The following is a 22,628-nucleotide window of genomic DNA, read 5'->3' on the forward strand; positions in this document are numbered from 1 at the left end:
AGAAGTAGAAGAACAAATTTGAGGTGGAAGGATGGAGTGAAAATGATTTTGAACGATCGGGGCCTGAACATACAGGAGGACGAAAGGCGTGCAAGGAATAGAGTGAATTTGAACGATATGAAATACCGGGGTCGACGTGCTGTCATTGGATTGAACCAGGGTATGTGAAGCGTCTGGGGTAAACCATGAAAAGTTTTGTGGGGCCTGAATGTGGAAAGAGAGCTGTGGTTTCGATGCATTACACATGACAGCTAGAGACTGCGTGTGAACGAATGTGGCCTTTGTTGTCTTTTCCTATCGTTACCTCACGAGCGCCCGTTGGGAGGAGGGGTGCCATTTCATGTGTGGCGGGGTGGCGACTGGAATGGATAAAGGCAAGACGTGTGAATATATACATGTGTATATATGTATATGTCTGTATATGTATATGTATGTATACGTTCAAATGTATAGGTAAATATATGTGCTTGCGTGGGCGTTTATGTATAAATATTTGTATATGGGTGATTTGGTCCATTCTTTCGTTTGTTTCCTTGCGCTACCTCGCTAACGCGGGAGACAGCGACCGAGTTTAATAAAAGAAAGAAAAAATACATATTTGCGGAACCAACTAATGTTACTTCTCGCCTTATTCATATAATAATGTACATTTCTATTCGACCTCTTCCTTTCTTGTCTGAGCATTTTTCTTTTTCTTGAAAACTGATTTTATCCCTAACATCCATCCCTCAGCCATGTACTCCGGGACGTTGACGGCAGCGCTCGCTGTCACAGCTTACGAGAAACCCATCGACTCCCTGTATGACCTGGCTGACGCCCACCAGGATGGCTACACAATCGGCACCATGAAAGACACCAACTATGACGCTACCTTCAAGGTGACTTCCACTGGTTTAAATAGTTGTTTAATCACCGTATAGGCGAGTAAGATCTACAGTGCCAACGGGCTAGGGTTATTTAATAACGTCTTACATAGTTTGATTATTTCCCACATAATATTTGTACAGGTCCAAAATGTATAACTTATGAGTTGATTTGACCTTTCCTGAAGTTCATAAACGTCGTCATATCAAATTGAGTCAATTATTCATGAGGAAACATCAGAACAGAATAATTTAAAAAACCTGGTATGAACAAGGAGTACACGGATAACACGTATAGCAGGGGAGCCGGTTAGTCCAAGTCTAGTTTATTAGTTACACTCTCCTTGTACTTCTTTTTTCTGACCTCAGTGGATGAGGTAAGAAAAGGACATTATGAAAGCCCTCTCGCCATCCTTCACCCTCCTTGGCAACAACAGCCGGCATGGAATTGCAAAATGAGCCTATATGGAATCTGACAGGCTAGAACGAAAGCAAAATTCTAAACTGGGCTGGAAGACTTATGGCTTGACCTTTTAGGAGACAAGAGATTATATAACAGGGACGGTCTTCACCTTAGCAGTAAAGGGTGAGAATTCTTAGCTGCAAGGATCGATGTACTCGCCTTATTACTACAGAGTAAAACGTTTTTTAAGGGCAGTCGACCACATGACACTGGCGGGTGAGGTTAGGTCAGATCATGTTACATGTCATGCGGGCGAGATCATACTGAGTGCTGTCTCCACTGCATCAGACAGCAATGACAGGCATGCAGGTGTTGGGGGCTCGTCAGAACTCTGTCTAGGAATAGCCGCTCACTAAGCCATACCACCAGCTTCGTACGGAAGTCACACGAAGAAATCAAATGGACTTAGATGAATCTAAGACGAAACAAAATGGTCGATTCATATTCTTTGATAACCACTGGACACGTTGATATCAGTGGATTAAGAGAAGCATTTCTAAATACAAAAAAGAATGATCTGATCAACGAGCACAATTTGCCGGACTGTAACTTCTTTATAACGGATGGAGACGGTCGAGAGGTGGAACTGCACTGTTCATACTTAACCTTCACGGAAATTCAAACTGCTATACCGTGTACTCTTGAATACTTGTGTTCAGATTAACACACAGTTTTCGAAACTTGAATCAAACTTCGAATAAAGACGCCATCGTCAGCCAGCAGGCATTGACACTGTTATGTACGAGGGTTTACAACTAACAATAAAAGATGAAGATTCGATCATTTTAGGGATTTAAATCTTCCAGAAATAAAATTGTCTACTATTTCTGGAGCAGGAAGTGATTCTGCCAAACATATTAACCTTGTCGAGGACAATTTATCTACCAAATCGTCACAAAGCTGACGGGGGAAGTTGATATACTTGATTTAGTTCTTTCATCCTAGGAGTTCTTAGTAACTAATACTCTTGATGGCGAATATCGAAGTACATGAAATGGTTCATTCCGATGTAAATCTCAAAATCAACTCCCGTCCAACCGGTATTGTCATCCCTCATTTTAAAAGGGTGGATTTTGATGGGTTGTGCGACGCCATGAGGAGCCTCACCCAGAGGAATTATGGACGTGTCGTTTTATGTACCAACAAGACACATTCGTTCCTATGCACTACAGAAACAATGAAATCAACAACATTCCTGAATGGTACTCCTCAGATAACACAAGAGTTATAAGGCAAAGTAATAAACCCTACAAGCTTAAGAACTCAGGCAGTTACCAAAATCTTGCAGCGCGATATAGGGTTGTTAGGAGAGAGGTGAAAAGACATATCAAGCAAGCTAAGAGAGGGTATGGAATGAGTATCGCAAGAGATAGCACTAAAAATCCTGAAACGTTTTATACATATGTCGATAACAAGAGACATAAGGATTGGCCAGACCGTTAACCTACTTTCTAAATAAATCTCTCCAGGATGAAATGGTATCGCAAGGATTGAAGACTGGCAAACGTTACTCCTGTGAGCAAAAAAAGGAAACCGTGAAATACATGACAGTTACCGTCACATCAGCCCATTATTGATTATATGTCAGTTTCTGACGTCGAATTATTAGCGATAAGATAGACAGCATGGGTTTAGAAGGCACAGACCATGCCATACAAGCCTCCTACAATTTTAGCACAGGGGAACAAATTTGAAAAGAAAATTTCTATGCCTCAGATTTCAGACATTATTCTAGATATATTTACGCAATTGAATAAGAATATGACCTTTATTTCCTTCTAGTAGCTATAGTTTTTGAGACAAATGCACTTATCAGTAAATGTACTTCTCATGAGCATAGATAGTTCTAAGCGGAGCGTAAAATGTAAAATCGCTCTGGTCTTACAGGAGATATCATTCCACGATCACCAAATGGCTAATCTGTGTGGATCTTAAGATGGTGACTTTCCTCCTGGGTCAACAGAGTGGATACACCAAGTATTCCCGCTTTATCTGTCTCTGGGTCAGTAGAGCTAAGGATGAGCACTGGGAGGGAAAACAATGGTCTCTGAGAGAAAACATTGTGGTTGGAGAAAAGAATATAATGCACATCAAACTGGGTTTAATGAAACAGTTAGTGAAGGTTTTGAACAAAGAAGGCGACTGCTTTGACTACATATGCAGAAAATTTCCCGCGCTGAGCATGCAGAAGCTGAAGGCAGGTATTATGGACGGGCTGCAAATCAGGGAATTCATAAAAGACCCACATTTCCAAGATCCAGCGAACAGTGCTGAGGCAGAGGCACGGTCTTCGTTCACTCTGGTTGTAAGGAATTGTCTTGGGAACCATAAAACAGATAACTACTCTGAACTAGTGGAGAACCTGATCTCTTCTTTCCGTCAACTTGGCTGCAAAATGATCATCAATGTGCATTACCTCCACAACCACTTGGATTGTTTCCCAGACAACCTTGGTGACGTAAGCGAGGAACAGCGTGAACGACTTCACCAAAATTTAAGAACCGTTGAAGAAAGATACCGGGGACACTGGGGTACCCATACCGGGGACACTGGGGTACCCATACCGGGGACACTGGGATACCCCTACCGGTGACACTGGGATACCCATACCGGGGACACTGGGATACCCATACTGGGGACACTGGGATACCCATACCGGGGACACTGGGGTACCCATACCGGGGACACTGGGATACCCATACCGGGGACACTGGGATACCCATACCGGGGACACTGGGATACCCATACCGGGGACACTGGGATACCCCTACCGGTGACACTGGGATACCCATACCGGGGACACTGGGATACCCATACCGGGGACACTGGGATACCCATACCGGGGACACTGGGATACCCATACCGGGGACACTGGGATACCCATACCGGGGACACTGGGATACCCATACCGGGGACACTGGGATACCCATACCGGGGACACTGGGATACCCATACCGGTGACACTGGGATACCCATACCGGGGACACTGGGATACCCATACCGGGGACACTGGGATACCCATACCGGGGACACTGGGGTACCCATACCGGGGACACTGGGATACCCATACCGGGGACACTGGGATACCCATACCGGGGACACTGGGATACCCATACCGGGGACACTGGGATACCCATACCGGTGACACTGGGATACCCATACCGGGGACACTGGGATACCCATACCGGGGACACTGGGATACCCATACCGGGGACACTGGGATACCCATACCGGGGACACTGGGATACCCATACCGGGGACACTGGGATACCCATACCGGGGACACTGGGATACCCATACTGGGGACACTGGGATACCCATACCGGGGACACTGGGATACCCATACCGGGGACACTGGGATACCCATACCGGGGACACTGGGATACCCATACCGGGGACACTGGGATACCCATACCGGGGACACTGGGATACCCATACCTGGGGACACTGGGATACCCATACCGGGGACACTGGGATACCCATACTGGGGACACTGGGATACCCATACAGGGGACACTGGGATACCCATACCGGGGACACTGGGATACCCATACCGGGACACTGGGATACCCATACCGGGGACACTGGGTACCCATACCGGGGACACTGGGATACCCATACCGGGGACACTGGGATACCCATACCGGTGACACTGGGATACCCATACTGGGGACACTGGGATACCCATACCGGGGACACTGGGATACCATACCGGGGACACTGGGATACCATACCGGGGACACTGGGATACCCATACCGGTGACACTGGGATACCCATACCGGGACACTGGGATACCCATACCGGGGACACTGGGATACCCATACTGGGGACACTGGGATACCCATACTGGGGACACTGGGATACCCATACTGGGGACACTGGGATACCCATACTGGGGACACTGGGATACCCATACCGGGGACACTGGGATACCCATACCGGGGACACTGGGATACCCATACCGGGGACACTGGGATACCCATACCGGGGACACTGGGATACCCATACTGGGGACACTGGGATACCCATACTGGGGACACTGGGATACCCATACCGGGGACACTGGGATACCCATACCGGGGACACTGGGATACCCATACCGGGGACACTGGGATACCCATACCGGGGACACTGGGATACCCATACCGGGGACACTGGGATACCCATACCGGGGACACTGGGATACCCATACCGGGGACACTGGGATACCCATACCGGGGACACTGGGATACCCATACCGGGGACACTGGGATACCCATACCGGGGACACTGGGATACCCATACCGGGGACACTGGGATACCCATACCGGGGACACTGGGATACCCATACCGGGGACACTGGGATACCCATACCGGGGACACTGGGATACCCATACCGGGGACACTGGGATACCCATACCGGGGACACTGGGATACCCATACTGGGGACACTGGGATACCCATACCGGGGACACTGGGATACCCATACCGGGGACACTGGGATACCCATACGGGGACACTGGGATACCCATACCGGTGACACTGGGATACCCATACTGGGGACACTGGGATACCCATACCGGGGACACTGGGATACCCATACCGGGGACACTGGGATACCCATACCGGGGACACTGGGATACCCATACCGGTGACACTGGGATACCCATACTGGGGACACTGGGATACCCATACCGGTGACACTGGGATACCCATACCGGGGACACTGGGATACCCATACCGGTGACACTGGGATACCCATACTGGGGACACTGGGATACCCATACTGGGGACACTGGGATACCCATACTGGGGACACTGGGATACCCATACTGGGGACACTGGGATACCCATACTGGGGACACTGGGATACCCATACTGGGGACACTGGGATACCCATACTGGGGACACTGGGATACCCATACTGGGGACACTGGGATACCCATACGGGGACACTGGGATACCCATACCGGGGACACTGGGATACCCATACCGGGGACACTGGGATACCCATACCGGGGACACTGGGATACCCATCCTGGGGACACTGGGATACCCATACTGGGGACACTGGGATACCCATACTGGGGACACTGGGATACCCATACTGGGGACACTGGGATACCCATACCGGGGACACTGGGATACCCATACCGGGGACACTGGGATACCCATACCGGGGACACTGGGATACCCATACCGGGGACACTGGGATACCCATACCGGGGACACTGGGATACCCATACCGGGGACACTGGGATACCCATACCGGGGACACTGGGATACCCATACCGGTGACACTGGGATACCCATACCGGGGACACTGGGATACCCATACCGGGGACACTGGGATACCCATACCGGGGACACTGGGATACCCATACCGGGGACACTGGGATACCCATACCGGGGACACTGGGATACCCATACCGGGGACACTGGGATACCCATACCGGGGACACTGGGATACCCATACCGGGGACACTGGGATACCCATACCGGGGACACTGGGATACCCATCTGGGACACTGGGATACCCATACCGGTGACACTGGGATACCCATACCGGGGACACTGGGATACCCATACTGGGGACACTGGGATACCCATACCGGGGACACTGGGATACCCATACCGGTGACACTGGGATACCCATACCGGGGACACTGGGATACCCATACTGGGGACACTGGGATACCCATACTGGGGACACTGGGATACCCATACCGGGGACACTGGGGTACCCATACCGGTGACACTGGGATACCCATACCGGTGACACTGGGGTACCCATACTGGCGACACTGGGATACCCATACCGGTGACACTGGGATACCCATACTGGGGACACTGGGATACCCCTACCGGGGACATTGGGATACCCATACCGGTGACACTGGGGTACCCATACCGGGGACACTGGGGTACCCATACCGGGGACACTGGGGTACCCATACCGGGGACACTGTGATACCCATACCGGGGACACTGGGGTACCCATACCGGGGACACTGGGATACCCATATGATGGCGGATAACTATTGGCCCATTGAACGTGTTTGTGTTGGGGCAGCTCACCGCAAGAAGTCATTGAAACGTGAGATGTCTGAGTAAATGAACATTGTATCAGTGATAACTTTCTATGCTTGTTTCACAGTTATCAGATTCTATAGATGTAAGTAAATCATTGATAAACAAATTCTACTTGTATGAAACCAGTTTTTTTTTTTATCAAAAAAGCAACAATAATGATTTGTAGTCATCAGTCCTTGTGCCTGATCGGTTGTATGTATAGCAATTAGCGGTATACCATATCTCGATAACCAAAGCTGATAGAGGAAAACCGATGGCATATTTAGAGTCAGCGACATAAATCTACCTAAAAGGAAAAAAAAAAACTTACTATCTAAGGCACCAAATTCTGTGTAATCCTGTGCATCATTCAATACTCACGACAAGACTAAATCAATAGGTATTATATTTCTGGATTTCCAAGGAGTGTTCAACAAAGTCCTCATGTTAAATTGATGCATAAAATCTGCCTCAGGGACTACTGGTTGCATTGGAAATTGGATGGAAGCTTGGTCAAGTAACAGGAAGCGGAGTGTCGTGATGATTGGTGAATCATCATTATGGTCACCCGGTCTTAGTTGGGTCCCTCCGGAGTCCGTCATGGAGCCAATGCTATTGATGTAGGCCTGGATAACATAGTGTCCAAATTTACAGATGACACAAAGAACGGCAATGTCATATTAACTAGAAAAGATAGCTTAAGATTACAACAGGATCTAGATGAAATAGCTGAATGGTCCTAAAAAGAACAGATGCCGTTGAACGTCAATAAATGTCAGCTGTTGTAAGAAGGAAACCTCAACAGATAATTCGATTATGAGCTGATAAGCCACAAAATAAGAGACGCTCCTTGTGTAAGGGATCTGGGGGTTACTGTCTCCAGCAACTTCAAATTCTTTCAGCATTATTACAAAGCTCCCTAGAGAGCAAATAGGATGTTACGATTTATGAACAGAAACTTTTCATGCAAAAGCAAGGATGTGGTATTGCCATTATTGCTGAGTCTAGTTAGACCCCACCTCGAAAATACAGTGCAGTTCCGGCCATCCCACATAAGTAAGAATATTCTAAGATATGAAGCATGCAGCAATTAGCTACTAAATCAATTCCTTCCTTCCGTAATAAACCGTACAAGGAAAGGCTGCTAGAACTGAATTTGTTCTTTCTAAGCAAGAGGAGGCTCCGAGGCAAGTTAATAGAATGTTTTAAGATACTTTAACAGTTTAAAAACGTCGATACTGAAAGTTTCTTTGCAGTCGCACCAGTACACTAAGATCGAGAGGAAATGGACCAAAACTTAGAGGTAACCTAGTTAATTTGGATAGCACGAATTTTTTGTTCACCATCGACTTCACTGACTCGTAGAGTAAGCTCCCAGAACATCTTCACAACAACACTGTTATGTTCAAAATTAGGCTAGATCATCACCTGTCAAAGTTACCGAATAATTGACGGAGGGAATGGAGGGGGGGGGGGGGGGGGAGGCATCCTTTGCTTTGCAATCTTATCTGTTACTGTTTTGAAGGGGACTTTTGACATGATGCACATTTGCTGCATTACAGTATATTCCTAGGGTATGGAATGACAAAGATATCATTAGATATCTAAGGCTACTCACAGTATCAGAAATAATGTGACATGCATCCTAACACAAATGGTAATGATAACAAAACATACTAATTCGCAGTTGCAAGGGCCCTCTTGTTCTCTGGTGCTAAAAGTTCACTTTAGTGTGTAACACACGGTCTTAGCTGGATTTTCATACATATATATACACACATTATTATTAATATCATTATTATCATTATTATTATATTCAATCCCTGTCTCCCGCGTTAACAAGGTAGCGCAAGGAAACAGGCGGAAGATAGGCCCAGACCACCCACCTACACATCTAAATACATAAACGCCCACACACGCACATATACATACTTATACAATTCAACGTATACATACATATTGCGGCCGTTCATGTATATACATTTATATGTGGGTAGATTGGGCCATTCTTCGTATGTTTCCTTGCGCTACCTCACTAACGAGGGGCACGGCGATTAAGTATAATATGGAAGGTATTAAGAATATATGGTGTGGGAGGAAAGTTGTTAGAAGCAGTGAAAAGTTTTTATCGAGGATTTAAGGCATGTGTACGTGTAGGAAGAGAGGAAAGTGATTGGTTCTCAGTGAATGTACGTTTGCGGCAGGGGTGTGTGATGTCTCCATGGTTGTTTAATTTGTTTATGGATGGGGTTGTTAGGGAGGTAAATGCAAGAGTCCTGGAAAGAGGGGCAAGTATGAAGTCTGTTGGGGATGAGAGAGCTTGGGAAGTGAGTCAGTTGTTGTTCGCTGATGATACAGCGCTGGTGGCTGATTCATGTGAGAAACTGCAGAAGCTGGTGACTGAGTTTGGTAAAGTGTGTGGAAGAAGAAAGTTAAGAGTAAATGTGAATAAGAGCAAGGTTATTAGGTACAGTAGGGTTGAGGGTCAAGTCAATTGGGAGGTGAGTTTGAATGGAGAAAAACTGGAGGAAGTGAAGTGTTTTAGATATCTGGGAGTGGATCTGGCAGCGGATGGAACCATGGAAGCGGAAGTGGATCATAGGGTGGGGGAGGGGGCGAAAATTCTGGGGGCCTTGAAGAATGTGTGGAAGTCGAGAACATTATCTCGGAAAGCAAAAATGGGTATGTTTGAAGGAATAGTGGTTCCAACAATGTTGTATGGTTGCGAGGCGTGGGCTATGGATAGAGTTGTGCGCAGGAGGATGGATGTGCTGGAAATGAGATGTTTGAGGACAATGTGTGGTGTGAGGTGGTTTGATCGAGTGAGTATCGTAAGGGTAAGAGAGATGTGTGGAAATAAAAAGAGCGTGGTTGAGAGAACAGAAGAGGGTGTTTTGAAGTGGTTTGGGCACATGGAGAGAATGAGTGAGGAAAGATTGACCAAGAGGAGGTGGTGGGAACGAGGAGAAGAGGGAGACCAAATTGGAGGTGGAAAGATGGAGTGAAAAAGATTTTGTGTGATCGGGGCCTGAACAAGCAGGAGGGTGAAAGGAGGGCAAGGAATAGAGTGAATTGGAGCGATGTGGTATACCGGGGTTGACGTGCTGTCAGTGGATTGAATCAAGGCATGCGAAGCGTCTAGGGTAAACCATGGAAAGCTGTGTAGGTATGTATATTTGCGTGTGTGGACGTATGTATATACATGTGTATGGGGGGGGGGTTGGGCCATTTCTTTCGTCTGTTTCCTTGCGCTACCTCGCAAACGCGGGAGACAGCGACAAAGTATAATAAATATAAATATAAATAAATATATATATATATATATATATATATATATATATATATATATATATATATATATATATATATATATATATATATATATATATATATATATGTTTTGGGAGCAGCTGAATGAGTATGTTAGTCGTTTTAATGCACGAGACCGGGTTATAGTGATGGGTGATTTGAATGCAAAGGTGAGTAATGTGGCAGTTGAGGGAATAATTGGTATACAAGGGATGTTCAGTGTTGTAAATGGAAATGGTGAAGAGCTTGTAGATTTATGTGCTGAAAAAGGACTGGTGATTGGGAATACCTGGTTTAAAAAGCGAGATATATATAAGTATACGTATGTAAGTAGGAGAGATGGCCAGAGAGCGTTATTGGATTACGTGTTAATTGACAGGCGCGCGAAAGAGAGACTTTTGGATGTTAATGTGCTGAGAGGTGCAACTGGAGGGATGTCTGATCATTATCTTGTGGAGGCTAAGGTGAAGATTTGTATGGGTTGTCAGAAAAGAAGAGTGAATGTTGCGGTGAAGAGGGTGGTGAGAGTAAGTGAGCTTGGAAAGGAGACTTGTGTGAGGAAGTGCCAGGAGAGACTGAGTACAGAATGGAAAAAGGTGAGAACAATGGAAGTAAGGGGAGTGGGGGAGGAATGGGATGTATTTAGGGAATCAGTGATGGAGTGCGCAAAAGATGCTTGTGGCATGAGAAGAGTGGGAGGTGGGTTGATTTGAAAGGGTAGTGAGTGGTGGGATGAAGAAGTAAGATTATTAGTGAAAGAGAAGAGAGAGGCATTTGGATTATTTTTGCAGGGAAAAAATGTAATTGAGTGGGAGCTGTATAAAAGAAAGAGACAGGAGGTCAAGAGAAAGGTGCAAGAGGTGAAAAAGAGGGCAAATGAGAGTTAGGTTGAGAGAGTATCATTAAATTTTAGGGAGAATAAAAAGATGTTCTGGAAGGAGGTAAATAAAGTGCATAAGACAAGGGAGCAAACGGGAACTTCAGTGAAGGGCGCAAATGGGGAGGTGATAACAAGTAGTGGGGATGTGAGAAGGAGATGGAGTGAGTATTTTGAAGGTTTGTTGAATGTGTTTGATGATAGAGTGGCAGATATACGGTGTCTTGGTCGAGGTGGTGTGAAAAGTGAGAGGGTTAGGGAAAATGATTTGGTAAACAGAGAAGAGGTAGTAAAAGCTTTCCGGAAGATGAAAGCCGGCAAGGCAGCAGGTTTGGATGGTATTGCAGTGGAATTTATTAAAAAAGGGGGTGACTGTATTATTGACTGGTTGGTAAGGTTATTTAATGTATGTATGACTCATGGTGAGGTGCCTGAGGATTAGCGGAATGCGTGCATAGTGCCATTGTACAAAGGCAAAGGGGATAAGAGTGAGTGCTCAAATTACAGAGGTATAAGTTTGTTGAGTATTCCTGGTAAATTATATGGGAGGGTATTGATTGAGAGGGTGAAGGCATGTACAGAGCATCAGATTGGGGAAGAGCAGTGTGGTTTCAGAAGTGGTAGAGGATGTGTGGATCAGGTGTTTGCCTTGAAGAATGTATGTGAGAAATACTTAGAAAAGCAAATGGGTTTGTATGTAGCATTTATGGATCTGGAGAAGGCATATGATAGAGTTGATAGAGATGCTCTGTGGAAGGTATTAAGAATATATGGTGTGGGAGGCAAGTTGTTAGAAGCAGTGAAAAGTTTTTATCGAGGATGTAAGGCATGTGTACGTGTAGGAAGAGAGGAAAGTGATTGGTTCTCAGTGAATGTAGGTTTTCGGCAGGGGTGTGTGATGTCTCCATGGTTGGAAACCATGGAGACATCACACAACCCCATCCATAACCCACAACCCCATCCATAACAAATTAAACAATCATGGTGACATCACACACCCCTGCCGCAAACCTACATTCACTGAGAACCAATCACTTTCCTCTCTTCCTACACGTACACATGCCTTACATCCTCGATAAAAACTTTTCACTGCTTCTAACAACTTGCCTCCCACACCATATATTCTTAATACCTTCCACAGAGCATCTCTATCAACTCTATCATATGCCTTCTCCAGGTCCATAAATGCTACATACAAATCCATTTGCTTTTCTAAGTATTTCTCACATACATTCTTCAAAGCAAACACCTGATCCATACATCCTCTACCACTTCTGAAACCACACTGCTCTTCCTCAATCTGATGCTCTGTACATGCCTTCACTCTCTCAATCAATACCCTCCCAAGTAATTTACCAGGAATACTCAACAAACTTATACCTCTGTAATTTGAGCACTCACTCTTATCCCCTTTGCCTTTGTACAATGGCACTATGCACGCATTCCGCCAATCCTCAGGCACCTCACCATGAGTCATACATACATTAAATAACCTTACCAACCAGTCAACAATACAGTCACCCCTTTTTTTAATAGATTCCACTGTAATACCATCCAAACCTGCTGCCTTGCCGGCTTTCATCTTCCGCAAAGCTTTTACTACCTCTTCTATGTTTACCAAATAATTTTCCCAAACCCTCTCACTTTGCACAGCACCTCGGCCAAAACACCCTATATCTGCCATTCTATCATCAAACATATTCAACAAACCTTCAAAATACTCACTCCATCTCCTTCTCACATCACCATTACTTGTTATCACCTCCCCACAAGCATCTTTTGCGCAATCCATCACTGATTCCCTAAATACATCCCATTCCTCCCCCACTCCCCTTACTTCCATTGTTCTCACCTTTTTCCATTCAGTACTCAGTCTTTCCTTGTACTTCCTTAAAAAGTCTTCTTCCCAAGCTCACTTACTCTTACCACCCTCTTCACCCCAACATTCACTCTTCTTTTCTGAAAACCCATACAAATCTTCACCTTATATATTCTTATTATATTCCTTATAGTATTATTGTTGCTAAAGGCAACATTTACATTAAAGGATTTAAGCAACTTGGGAAGCAGAGTGAAATTATTATTACAAAGGAGAACTAAAAGATTCTTGGTGTCAATGGGAGGTTTGGGTTCAACTCTATAAAATGATTTCTTTGCATGATCCATAGACAAGGAAACAAATTTAAGTTTAGTATATACAGAAAACCCACAATGTATGCTCATATATCCGTTATTACTCATCTCAACATGACAGAGTTGAATTATCATCATTTCAATCTATGTTCCTTAGGACATTTCGTATTTGCAGTCCAGAGTTTGTTGATGATGAGTTTGAGAAGATATATTCTATTGGATCTAAATTAAAGTACCCTAGATCTTTCATTGATAAATCCCTTAAGTTTACAAAGAAATCATTTTATAGAGTTGAGCCCAAACCTCCCATTGACACAAAGAATCATTAGGTCTCCCTTTTAATAATAATTTCACTTTGCTTCCCAAGTTGCTTAAATCCTTTAATGTGAATGTTGCCTTTAGCAACAATAATACTATAAAGAATATCTTAATCAGGAATTCACCAGAAAATTCTCTTGGATGCATCTATAAAGTACCTTGTGGAAACTGTGATAAATTCTATGTTGGTCAGACTGGTAAGGATTTTTCTGTTAGACTTAAGCAACATGAATATAGTATATGAACGGGACAAGAATCAAATGCCTTATTCAATCACGTTACAAACTATGATCATTGTATTGACTAGAGTAACGCCGTCTCAGTTATTAACTCTAACTCTATTACCAAGAGAAATATCATTGAATCTTCTATTATCAAGGTCTATACAAATTAGATGCCTTTATTCTTGATAAGAATTGTAAAATGATAAGTTCATGAAAGCTCGTTGTATGTTCTGGACAATCACATGTTTACCAAATGGCGTCCCAGCTTCGTCTCTTCGATGTATATCAATCGACTGTTATATTTCTCTCTTGTGTCTCCCATGATGATTTGATTATTACACGAAAGTGCACTTGGGAACTTATGTGTTTCATTTTCCCCGTGGACTCATAGGACTATCTTGATCGCGCGCAAAATTGTGATCCTTTCTGATATCTATCTATATATATATATATATATATATATATATATATATATATATATATATATATATATATATATATATATATATATATATATATATATATATATTTATATATATATATATATATATATAAATATATATATATATATATATATATATATATATATATATATATATATATATATATATATATATATATATATATATATATATATATATATATATATATATATTTATTTATTTTTTTTTTTTTCTTTGTCGCTGTCTCCCGCGTTTGCGAGGTAGCACAAGGAAACAGACGAAAGAAATGGCCCAACCCACCCCCATACACATGTATATACATACGTCCACACACGCAAATATACATACCTACACAGCTTTACATGGTTTACCCCAGAATGCTTCACATGCCTTGATTCAATCCACTGACAGCACGTCAACTCCGGTATACCACATCGCTCCAATTCACTCTATTCCTTGCCCTCCTTTCCCCCTCCTGCATGTTCAGGCCCCGATCACACATAATCTTTTTCACTCTATCTTTCCACCTCCAATTTGGTTTCCCTCTTTTCCTCGTTCCCTCCACCTCCGACACATATATTCTCTTGGTCAATCTTTCCTCACTCATTTATATATATATATATATATATATATATATATATATATATATATATATATATATATATATATATATATATATATATATATATATATATATTTATATATATATATATATATATATATATATATATATTTTTTTTTTTTTTTTTTTATAGTTTGTCGCTGTCTCCCGCGTTTGCGAGGTAGCGCAAGGAAACAGACGAAAGAAATGGCCCCCCCCCCATACACATGTACATACACACGTCCACACACGCAAATATACATACCTACACAGCTTTCCATGGTTTACCCCAGACGCTTCACATGCCTTGATTCAATCCACTGACAGCACGTCAACCCCTGTATACCACATCGCTCCAATTCACTCTATTCCTTGCCCTCCTTTCACCTTCCTGCATGTTCAGGCCCCGATCACACAAAATCTTTTTCACTCCATCTTTCCACCTCCAATTTGGTCTCCCTCTTCTCCTCGTTCCCTCCACCTCCGACACATATATCCTCTTGGTCAATCTTTCCTCACTCATTCTCTCCATGTGCCCAAACCATTTCAAAACACCCTCTTCTGCTCTCTCAACCACGCTCTTTTTATTTCCACACATCTCTCTTACCCTTACGTTACTTACTCGATCAAACCACCTCACACCACACATTTTCCTCAAACATCTCATTTCCAGCACATCCATCCTCCTGCGCACATCTCTATCCATAGCCCACGCCTCGCAACCATACAACATTGCTGGAACCACTATTCCTTCAAACATACCCATTTTTGCTTTCCGAGATAATGTTCTCGACTTCCACACATTTTTCAAGGCTCCCAAAATTTTCGCCCTCTCCCCCACCCTATGATCCACTTCCGCTTCCATGGTTCCATCCGCTGACAGATCCACTCCCAGATATCTAAAACACTTCACTTCCTCCAGTTTTTCTCCATTCAAACTCACCTCCCAATTGACTTGACCCTCACCCCTACTGTACCTAATAACCTTGCTCTTATTCACATTTACTCTTAACTTTCTTCTTCCACACACTTTACCAAACTCAGTCACCAGCTTCTGCAGTTTCTCACATGAATCAGCCACCAGCGCTGTATCATCAGCGAACAACAACTGACTCACTTCCCAAGCTCTCTCATCCCCAACAGACTTCATACTTGCCCCTCTTTCCAGGACTCTTGCATTTACCTCCCTAACAACCCCATCCATAAACAAATTAAACAACCATGGAGACATCACACACCCCTGCCGCAAACCTACATTCACTGAGAACCAATCACTTTCCTCTCTTCCTACACGTACACATGCCTTACATCCTCGATAAAAACTTTTCACTGCTTCTAACAACTTGCCTCCCACACCATATATTCTTAATACCTTCCACAGAGCATCTCTATCAACTCTATCATATGCCTTCTCCAGATCCATAAATGCTACATACAAATCCATTTGCTTTTCTAAGTATTTCTCACATACATTCTTCAAAGCAAACACCTGATCCACACATCCTCTACCACTTCTGAAACCGCACTGCTCTTCCCCAATCTGATGCTCTGTACATGCCTTCACCCTCTCAATCAATACCCTCCCATATAATTTACCAGGAATACTCAACAAACTTATACCTCTGTAATTTGAGCACTCACTCTTATCCCCTTTGCCTTTGTACAATGGCACTATGCACGCATTCCGCCAATCCTCAGGCACCTCACCATGAGTCATACATACATTAAATAACCTTACCAACCAGTCAACAATACAGTCACCCCCTTTTTTAATAAATTCCACTGCAATACCATCCAAACCTGCTGCCTTGCCGGCTTTCATCTTCCGCAAAGCTTTTACTACCTCTTCTCTGTTTACCAAATCATTTTCCCTAACCCTCTCACTTTGCACACCACCTCGACCAAAACACCCTATATCTGCCACTCTGTCATCAGACACATTCAACAAACCTTCAAAATACTCATTCCATCTCCTTCTCACATCACCGCTACTTGTTATCACCTCCCCATTTACGCCCTTCACTGAAGTTCCCATTTGCTCCCTTGTCTTACGCACCCTATTTACCTCCTTCCAGAACATCTTTTTATTCTCCCTAAAATTTACTGATAGTCTCTCACCCCAACTCTCATTTGCCCTTTTTTTCACCTCTTGCACCTTTCTCTTGACCTCCTGTCTCTTTCTTTTATACTTCTCCCACTCAATTGTATTTTTTCCCTGCAAAAATCGTCCAAATGCCTCTCTCTTCTCTTTCACTAATACTCTTACTTCTTCATCCCACCACTCACTACCCTTTCTAAACAGCCCACCTCCCACTCTTATCATGCCACAAGCATCTTTTGCGCAATCCATCACTGATTCCCTAAATACATCCCATTCCTCCCCCACTCCCCTTACTTCCATTGTTCTCACCTTTTTCCATTCTGTACACAGTCTCTCCTGGTACTTCCCCACACAGGTCTCCTTCCCAAGCTCACTTACTCTCACCACCTTCTTCACCCCAACATTCACTCCTCTTTTCTGAAAACCCATACTAATCTTCACCTTAGCCTCCACAAGATAATGATCAGACATCCCTCCAGTTGCACCTCTCAGCACATTAACATCCAAAAGTCTCTCTTTCGCACGCCTGTCAATTAACACGTAATCCAATAACGCTCTCTGGCCATCTCTCCTACTTACATAAGTATACTTATGTATATCTCGCTTTCTAAACCAGGTATTCCCATATATATATATATATATATATATATATATATATATATATATATATATATATATCTATAATTATATATATATATATATATATATATATATATATATATATATATATATATATATATATATATATATATATATATATATATATATATATATATATATATATAGATAGATAGATAGATAGATATTATTCCTGGGGATACGGGAGAAAGAATACTTCCCACGTATTCCCTGCGTGTCGTAGAAGGCTACTAAAAGGGGAGGGAGCGGGGGGCTGGAAATCCTCCCCTCTCATTATTTTTTTTTTAATTTTCCGAAAGAAGGAACAGAGAAGGGATCCAGGTGAGGATATTCCCTCAAAGGCCCAGTTCTCTGTTCTCAACGCTACATCGCTAACGCGGAAAATGGCGAATAGGCAAGCTTTTTTAATTGGTGTTTAGCTATGGTTTACTATATATATATATATATATATATATATATATATATATATATATATATATATATATATATATATATATATATATATATATATATATATATATATATATATATATATTTTTTTTTTTTTTTTTTTTTCAAACTATTCGCCATTTCCCGCGTTAGCGAGGTAGCGTTAAGAACAGAGGACTGGGCCATTGAGGGAATACCCTCACCTGGCCCCCTTCTCTGTTCCTTCTTTTGGAAAATTAAAAAAATTGAGAGGGGAGGATTTCCAGCCCCCCGCTCTCTTCCCTTTTAGTCGCATTCTACGACACGCAGGGAATACGTGGGAAGTATTCTTTCTCCCCTATCCCAAGGGATAATATATATATATATATATATATATATATATATACATTTTTCCCTCCTTTTTTCTTGCTTTGTCGTCGCCTCCCGCGCCCGCGAGGCAGCGCAAGGAAACAGACGAAAGAAATGGCCCAACCCACCCCCATACACATGCACACACACACGTCCACACAAGCAAATATACATACCCACACAGCCCTCCTTGGCCCATCCCAGACGCCCCACACACACACACATATATATATATATATATATATATATATATATATATATATATATATATATATATATATATATATATATATATCTTTTTTCTTTCATAATATTCGCCATTTCCCGCATTAGCGAGGTAGCGTTGAGAACGGAGTACTGGGCCTTTGAGGGAATATCCTCACCTGGCCCCCTTCTCTATTCCCTCTTTTGGAAAATTAAAAAAAAAAAGCGAAAGGGGAGGATTTCCAGCCCCCCGCTCCCTCCCCTTTTAGTCGCCTTCTACAACACGCAGGGAATACGCGGGAAGTATTCTTTCTCCCCTATCCCTAGGGATATATATATATATATATATATATATATATATATATATATATATATATATATATATATATATATATATATATATATGTAAACCATAGCTAAACACCAATTAAAAAAGCTTGCCTCTACTGATTAGAGTTTTGTAACTTTATTGAAAACCTTAATATAAATGCAGATGCTAAAATGGACTTTAACATGAATGGTATGGGCACTGCAACAGCTCTACCTCTTTCTTCATAAAGACAAGCTAAAAATTGTATGATAATACGCATGTACTTCTTACTTTCATACCATCATCACGATAACCTATATTTTTTTGTTTTATTTATATTCTTTAACAACCCACATATGCCTGAATGCACATAATGGTATGTAAGCAGACATCTTTAAGGACATTTCATAGAACTTAATACCTATTCTTTCCTTTAAGTTTCTATACATAGCCCACCACTTTACTCTTTTTCCAGTAAGAGCAACTATTTTCTTATCTGTCACTTGATATAAGATATTAAATGTGAGAGAATAACACAAACTGCCCTTGAAACTTCAGGTATTTCTGTACCTATGAACTTACTCTAACACAGTTCTCATTACTGTATTCATGTAACAAATATTGGAAAATCTGGATTTTCCAAGATCTTGCTACCATCATCTCTACAGAGCCTGTCCTAAAGTATTATGTTAAATTAACCAACCATTCACATAGGCAAGTCTTGTTTTTCTGAAGGTGTATATATATATATATATATATATACATATATATATATATATATATATTCCTGGTGAATTATATGGGAGGGTATTGATTGAGAGGGTGAAGGCATGTACAGAGCATCAGATTGGGGAAGAGCAGTGTGGTTTCAGAAGTGGTAGAGGATGTGTGGATCAGGTGTTTGCTTTGAAGAATGTATGTGAGAAATACTTAGAAAAGCAAATGGATTTGTATGTAGCATTTATGGATCTGGAGAAGGCATATGATAGAGTTGATAGAAATGCTCTGTGGAAGGTATTAAGAATATATGGTGTGGGAGGCAAGTTGTTAGAAGCAGTGAAAAGTTTTTATCGAGGATGTAAGGCATGTGTACGTGTAGGAAGAGAGGAAAGTGATTGGTTCTCAGTGAATGTAGGTTTGCGGCAGGGGTGTGTGATGTCTCCATGGTTGTTTAATTTGTTTATGGATGGGGTTGTAGGGAGGTAAATGCAAGAGTTTTGGAAAGAGGGGCAAGTATGAAGTCTGTTGGGGATGAGAGAGCTTGGGAAGTGAGTCAGTTGTTGTTCGCTGATGATACAGCGCTGGTGGCTGATTCATGTGAGAAACTGCAGAAGCTGGTGACTGAGTTTGGTAAAGTGTGAAAGAAGAATGTTAAGAGTAAATGTGAATAAGAGCAAGGCTATTAGGTACAGTAGGGTTGAGGGTCAAGTCAATTGGGAGGTGAGTTTGAATGGAGAAAAACTGGAGGAAGTAAAGTGTTTTAGATATCTGGGAGTGGATCTGGCAGCGGATGGAACCATGGAAGCGGATGTGGATCATAGGATGGGGGAGGGGGCGAAAATTCTGGGACCCTTGAAGAATGTGTGGAAGTCGAGAACATTATCTCGGAAAGGAAAAATGGGTATGTTTGAAGGAATAGTGGTTCCAACAATGTTGTATGGTTGCGAGGCGTGGGCTATGGATAGAGTGGTGCGCAGGAGGATGGATGTGCTGGAAATGAGATGTTTGAGGACAATGTGTGGTGTGAGGTGGTTTGATCGAGTAAGTAACGTAAGGGTAAGAGAGATGTGTGGAAATAAAAAGAGCGTGGTTGAGAGAGCAGAAGAGGGTGTTTTGAAATGGTTTGGGCACATGGAGAGAATGAGTGAGGAAAGATTGACCAAGAGGATGTATGTGTCGGAGGTGGAGGGTACGAGGAGAAGAGGGAGACCAAATTGGAGGTGGAAAGATGGAGTGAAAAAGATTTTGTGTGATCGGGGCCTGAACATGCAGGAGGGTGAAAGGAGGGCAAGGAATAGAGTGAATTGGAGCGATGTGGTATACCGGGGTTGACTTGCTGTCAGTGGATTGAATCAGGGCATGTGAAGCGTCTGGGGTAAACCATGGAAAGCTGTGTAGGTATGTATATTTGCGTGTGTGGACGTATGTATATACATGTGTATGGGGGTGGGTTGGGCCATTTCTTTCGTCTGTTTCCTTGCGCTACCTCGCAAACGCGGGAGACAGCGACAAAAAAAAAATACATATATGTATATATATATATATATATATATATATATATATATATATATATATATATATATATATATATATATATATATTTATGTGTGTGTGTGTGTGTGTGTGTGTGTCAGATAAGAGCATAACTTGTTTTACTCACTTGTCCTAAGGCCTTACTGGAGTAAAATGATAATCATCATTTCATTATTAGTGTGTATTACTGAAACACCTTGTGAAATTAATCCAGCTGTTCACCTTAAATTCCGAAAGTTATCAAACCAATTGAGTGATGTATTATTACTTCAGTATCATATAGCATATTCATTTTTTCAGAACGCTGAGAGTGGAATCTATCATGAGGTGTGGCGGCTTTTTAACCATGAAGACAGCGAACAAAGCTTATTGCCTTCACAAGATAAGGGCTTCGAAATGGTGAGGGAATGGTGTGTTCAGTGGCCCTACTGATGATACAGATTCTCTTTCCTAATCATAACTTCTTTTTACTTTTAGATACATATTTCATAATGCAAAGTAGTACTGGAAGAACGTTCAAACTCATCATTTGACTCTGATGTACGTCATGACTTCACTGAACATTAAATGAAAATATTGATTCAGTTTCTCCGTTGCGTATGGATATATAGATACACACAACTGCCTGCATATGTGACTTTTTGCTTGAAAGGCAATTCATTGCGTGTGGCATCGCCGCAGTCATGGTCAAGGTGCCCTTTACATATAATTCTTTTTTTTTTGTTATACTCTGTCGCTGTCTCCCGCGTTAGCGAGGTAGCGCAAGGAAACAGACGAAAGAATGGGCCGCACCACCCACATACACATGTATATACATACACGTCCACACACGCACATATACATACCTATACATCTCATATACATATATATACACACACAGACATATACATATATACACATGTATGTAATTCATACTGTCTGCCCTTATTCCTACCCATCGCCAACCCGCCACACATGAAATTAAAACTCCCTCCCCTGCATGTGCGAGAGGTAGCGCTAGGAAAATAAAACAAAGGCCACATTCGTTCACACTCAGTCTCTAGCTGTCATGTATAATGCAC

At 42.7% G+C, this 22,628-nt stretch overlaps 1 protein-coding gene across 1 annotated transcript in view; it reads left to right on the top strand.

The window, feature by feature from the left end:
• The first annotated feature begins 734 nt into the window (after nt 1–734).
• The window catches only part of LOC139758945 (uncharacterized), a 178,608-nt gene continuing 156,714 nt past the window's right edge, over nt 735–22,628 (top strand). The window contains exons 1-2 of the mRNA XM_071680761.1: nt 735–878; nt 21,868–21,966. Coding sequence (XP_071536862.1) covers nt 735–878; nt 21,868–21,966 — 243 coding nt within the window. The remainder of the gene's footprint in view (nt 879–21,867; nt 21,967–22,628) is intronic.

Source organism: Panulirus ornatus, chromosome 32 (genome assembly GCF_036320965.1).
Source record: "Panulirus ornatus isolate Po-2019 chromosome 32, ASM3632096v1, whole genome shotgun sequence".
Classification (NCBI taxonomy): domain Eukaryota; kingdom Metazoa; phylum Arthropoda; class Malacostraca; order Decapoda; family Palinuridae; genus Panulirus; species Panulirus ornatus.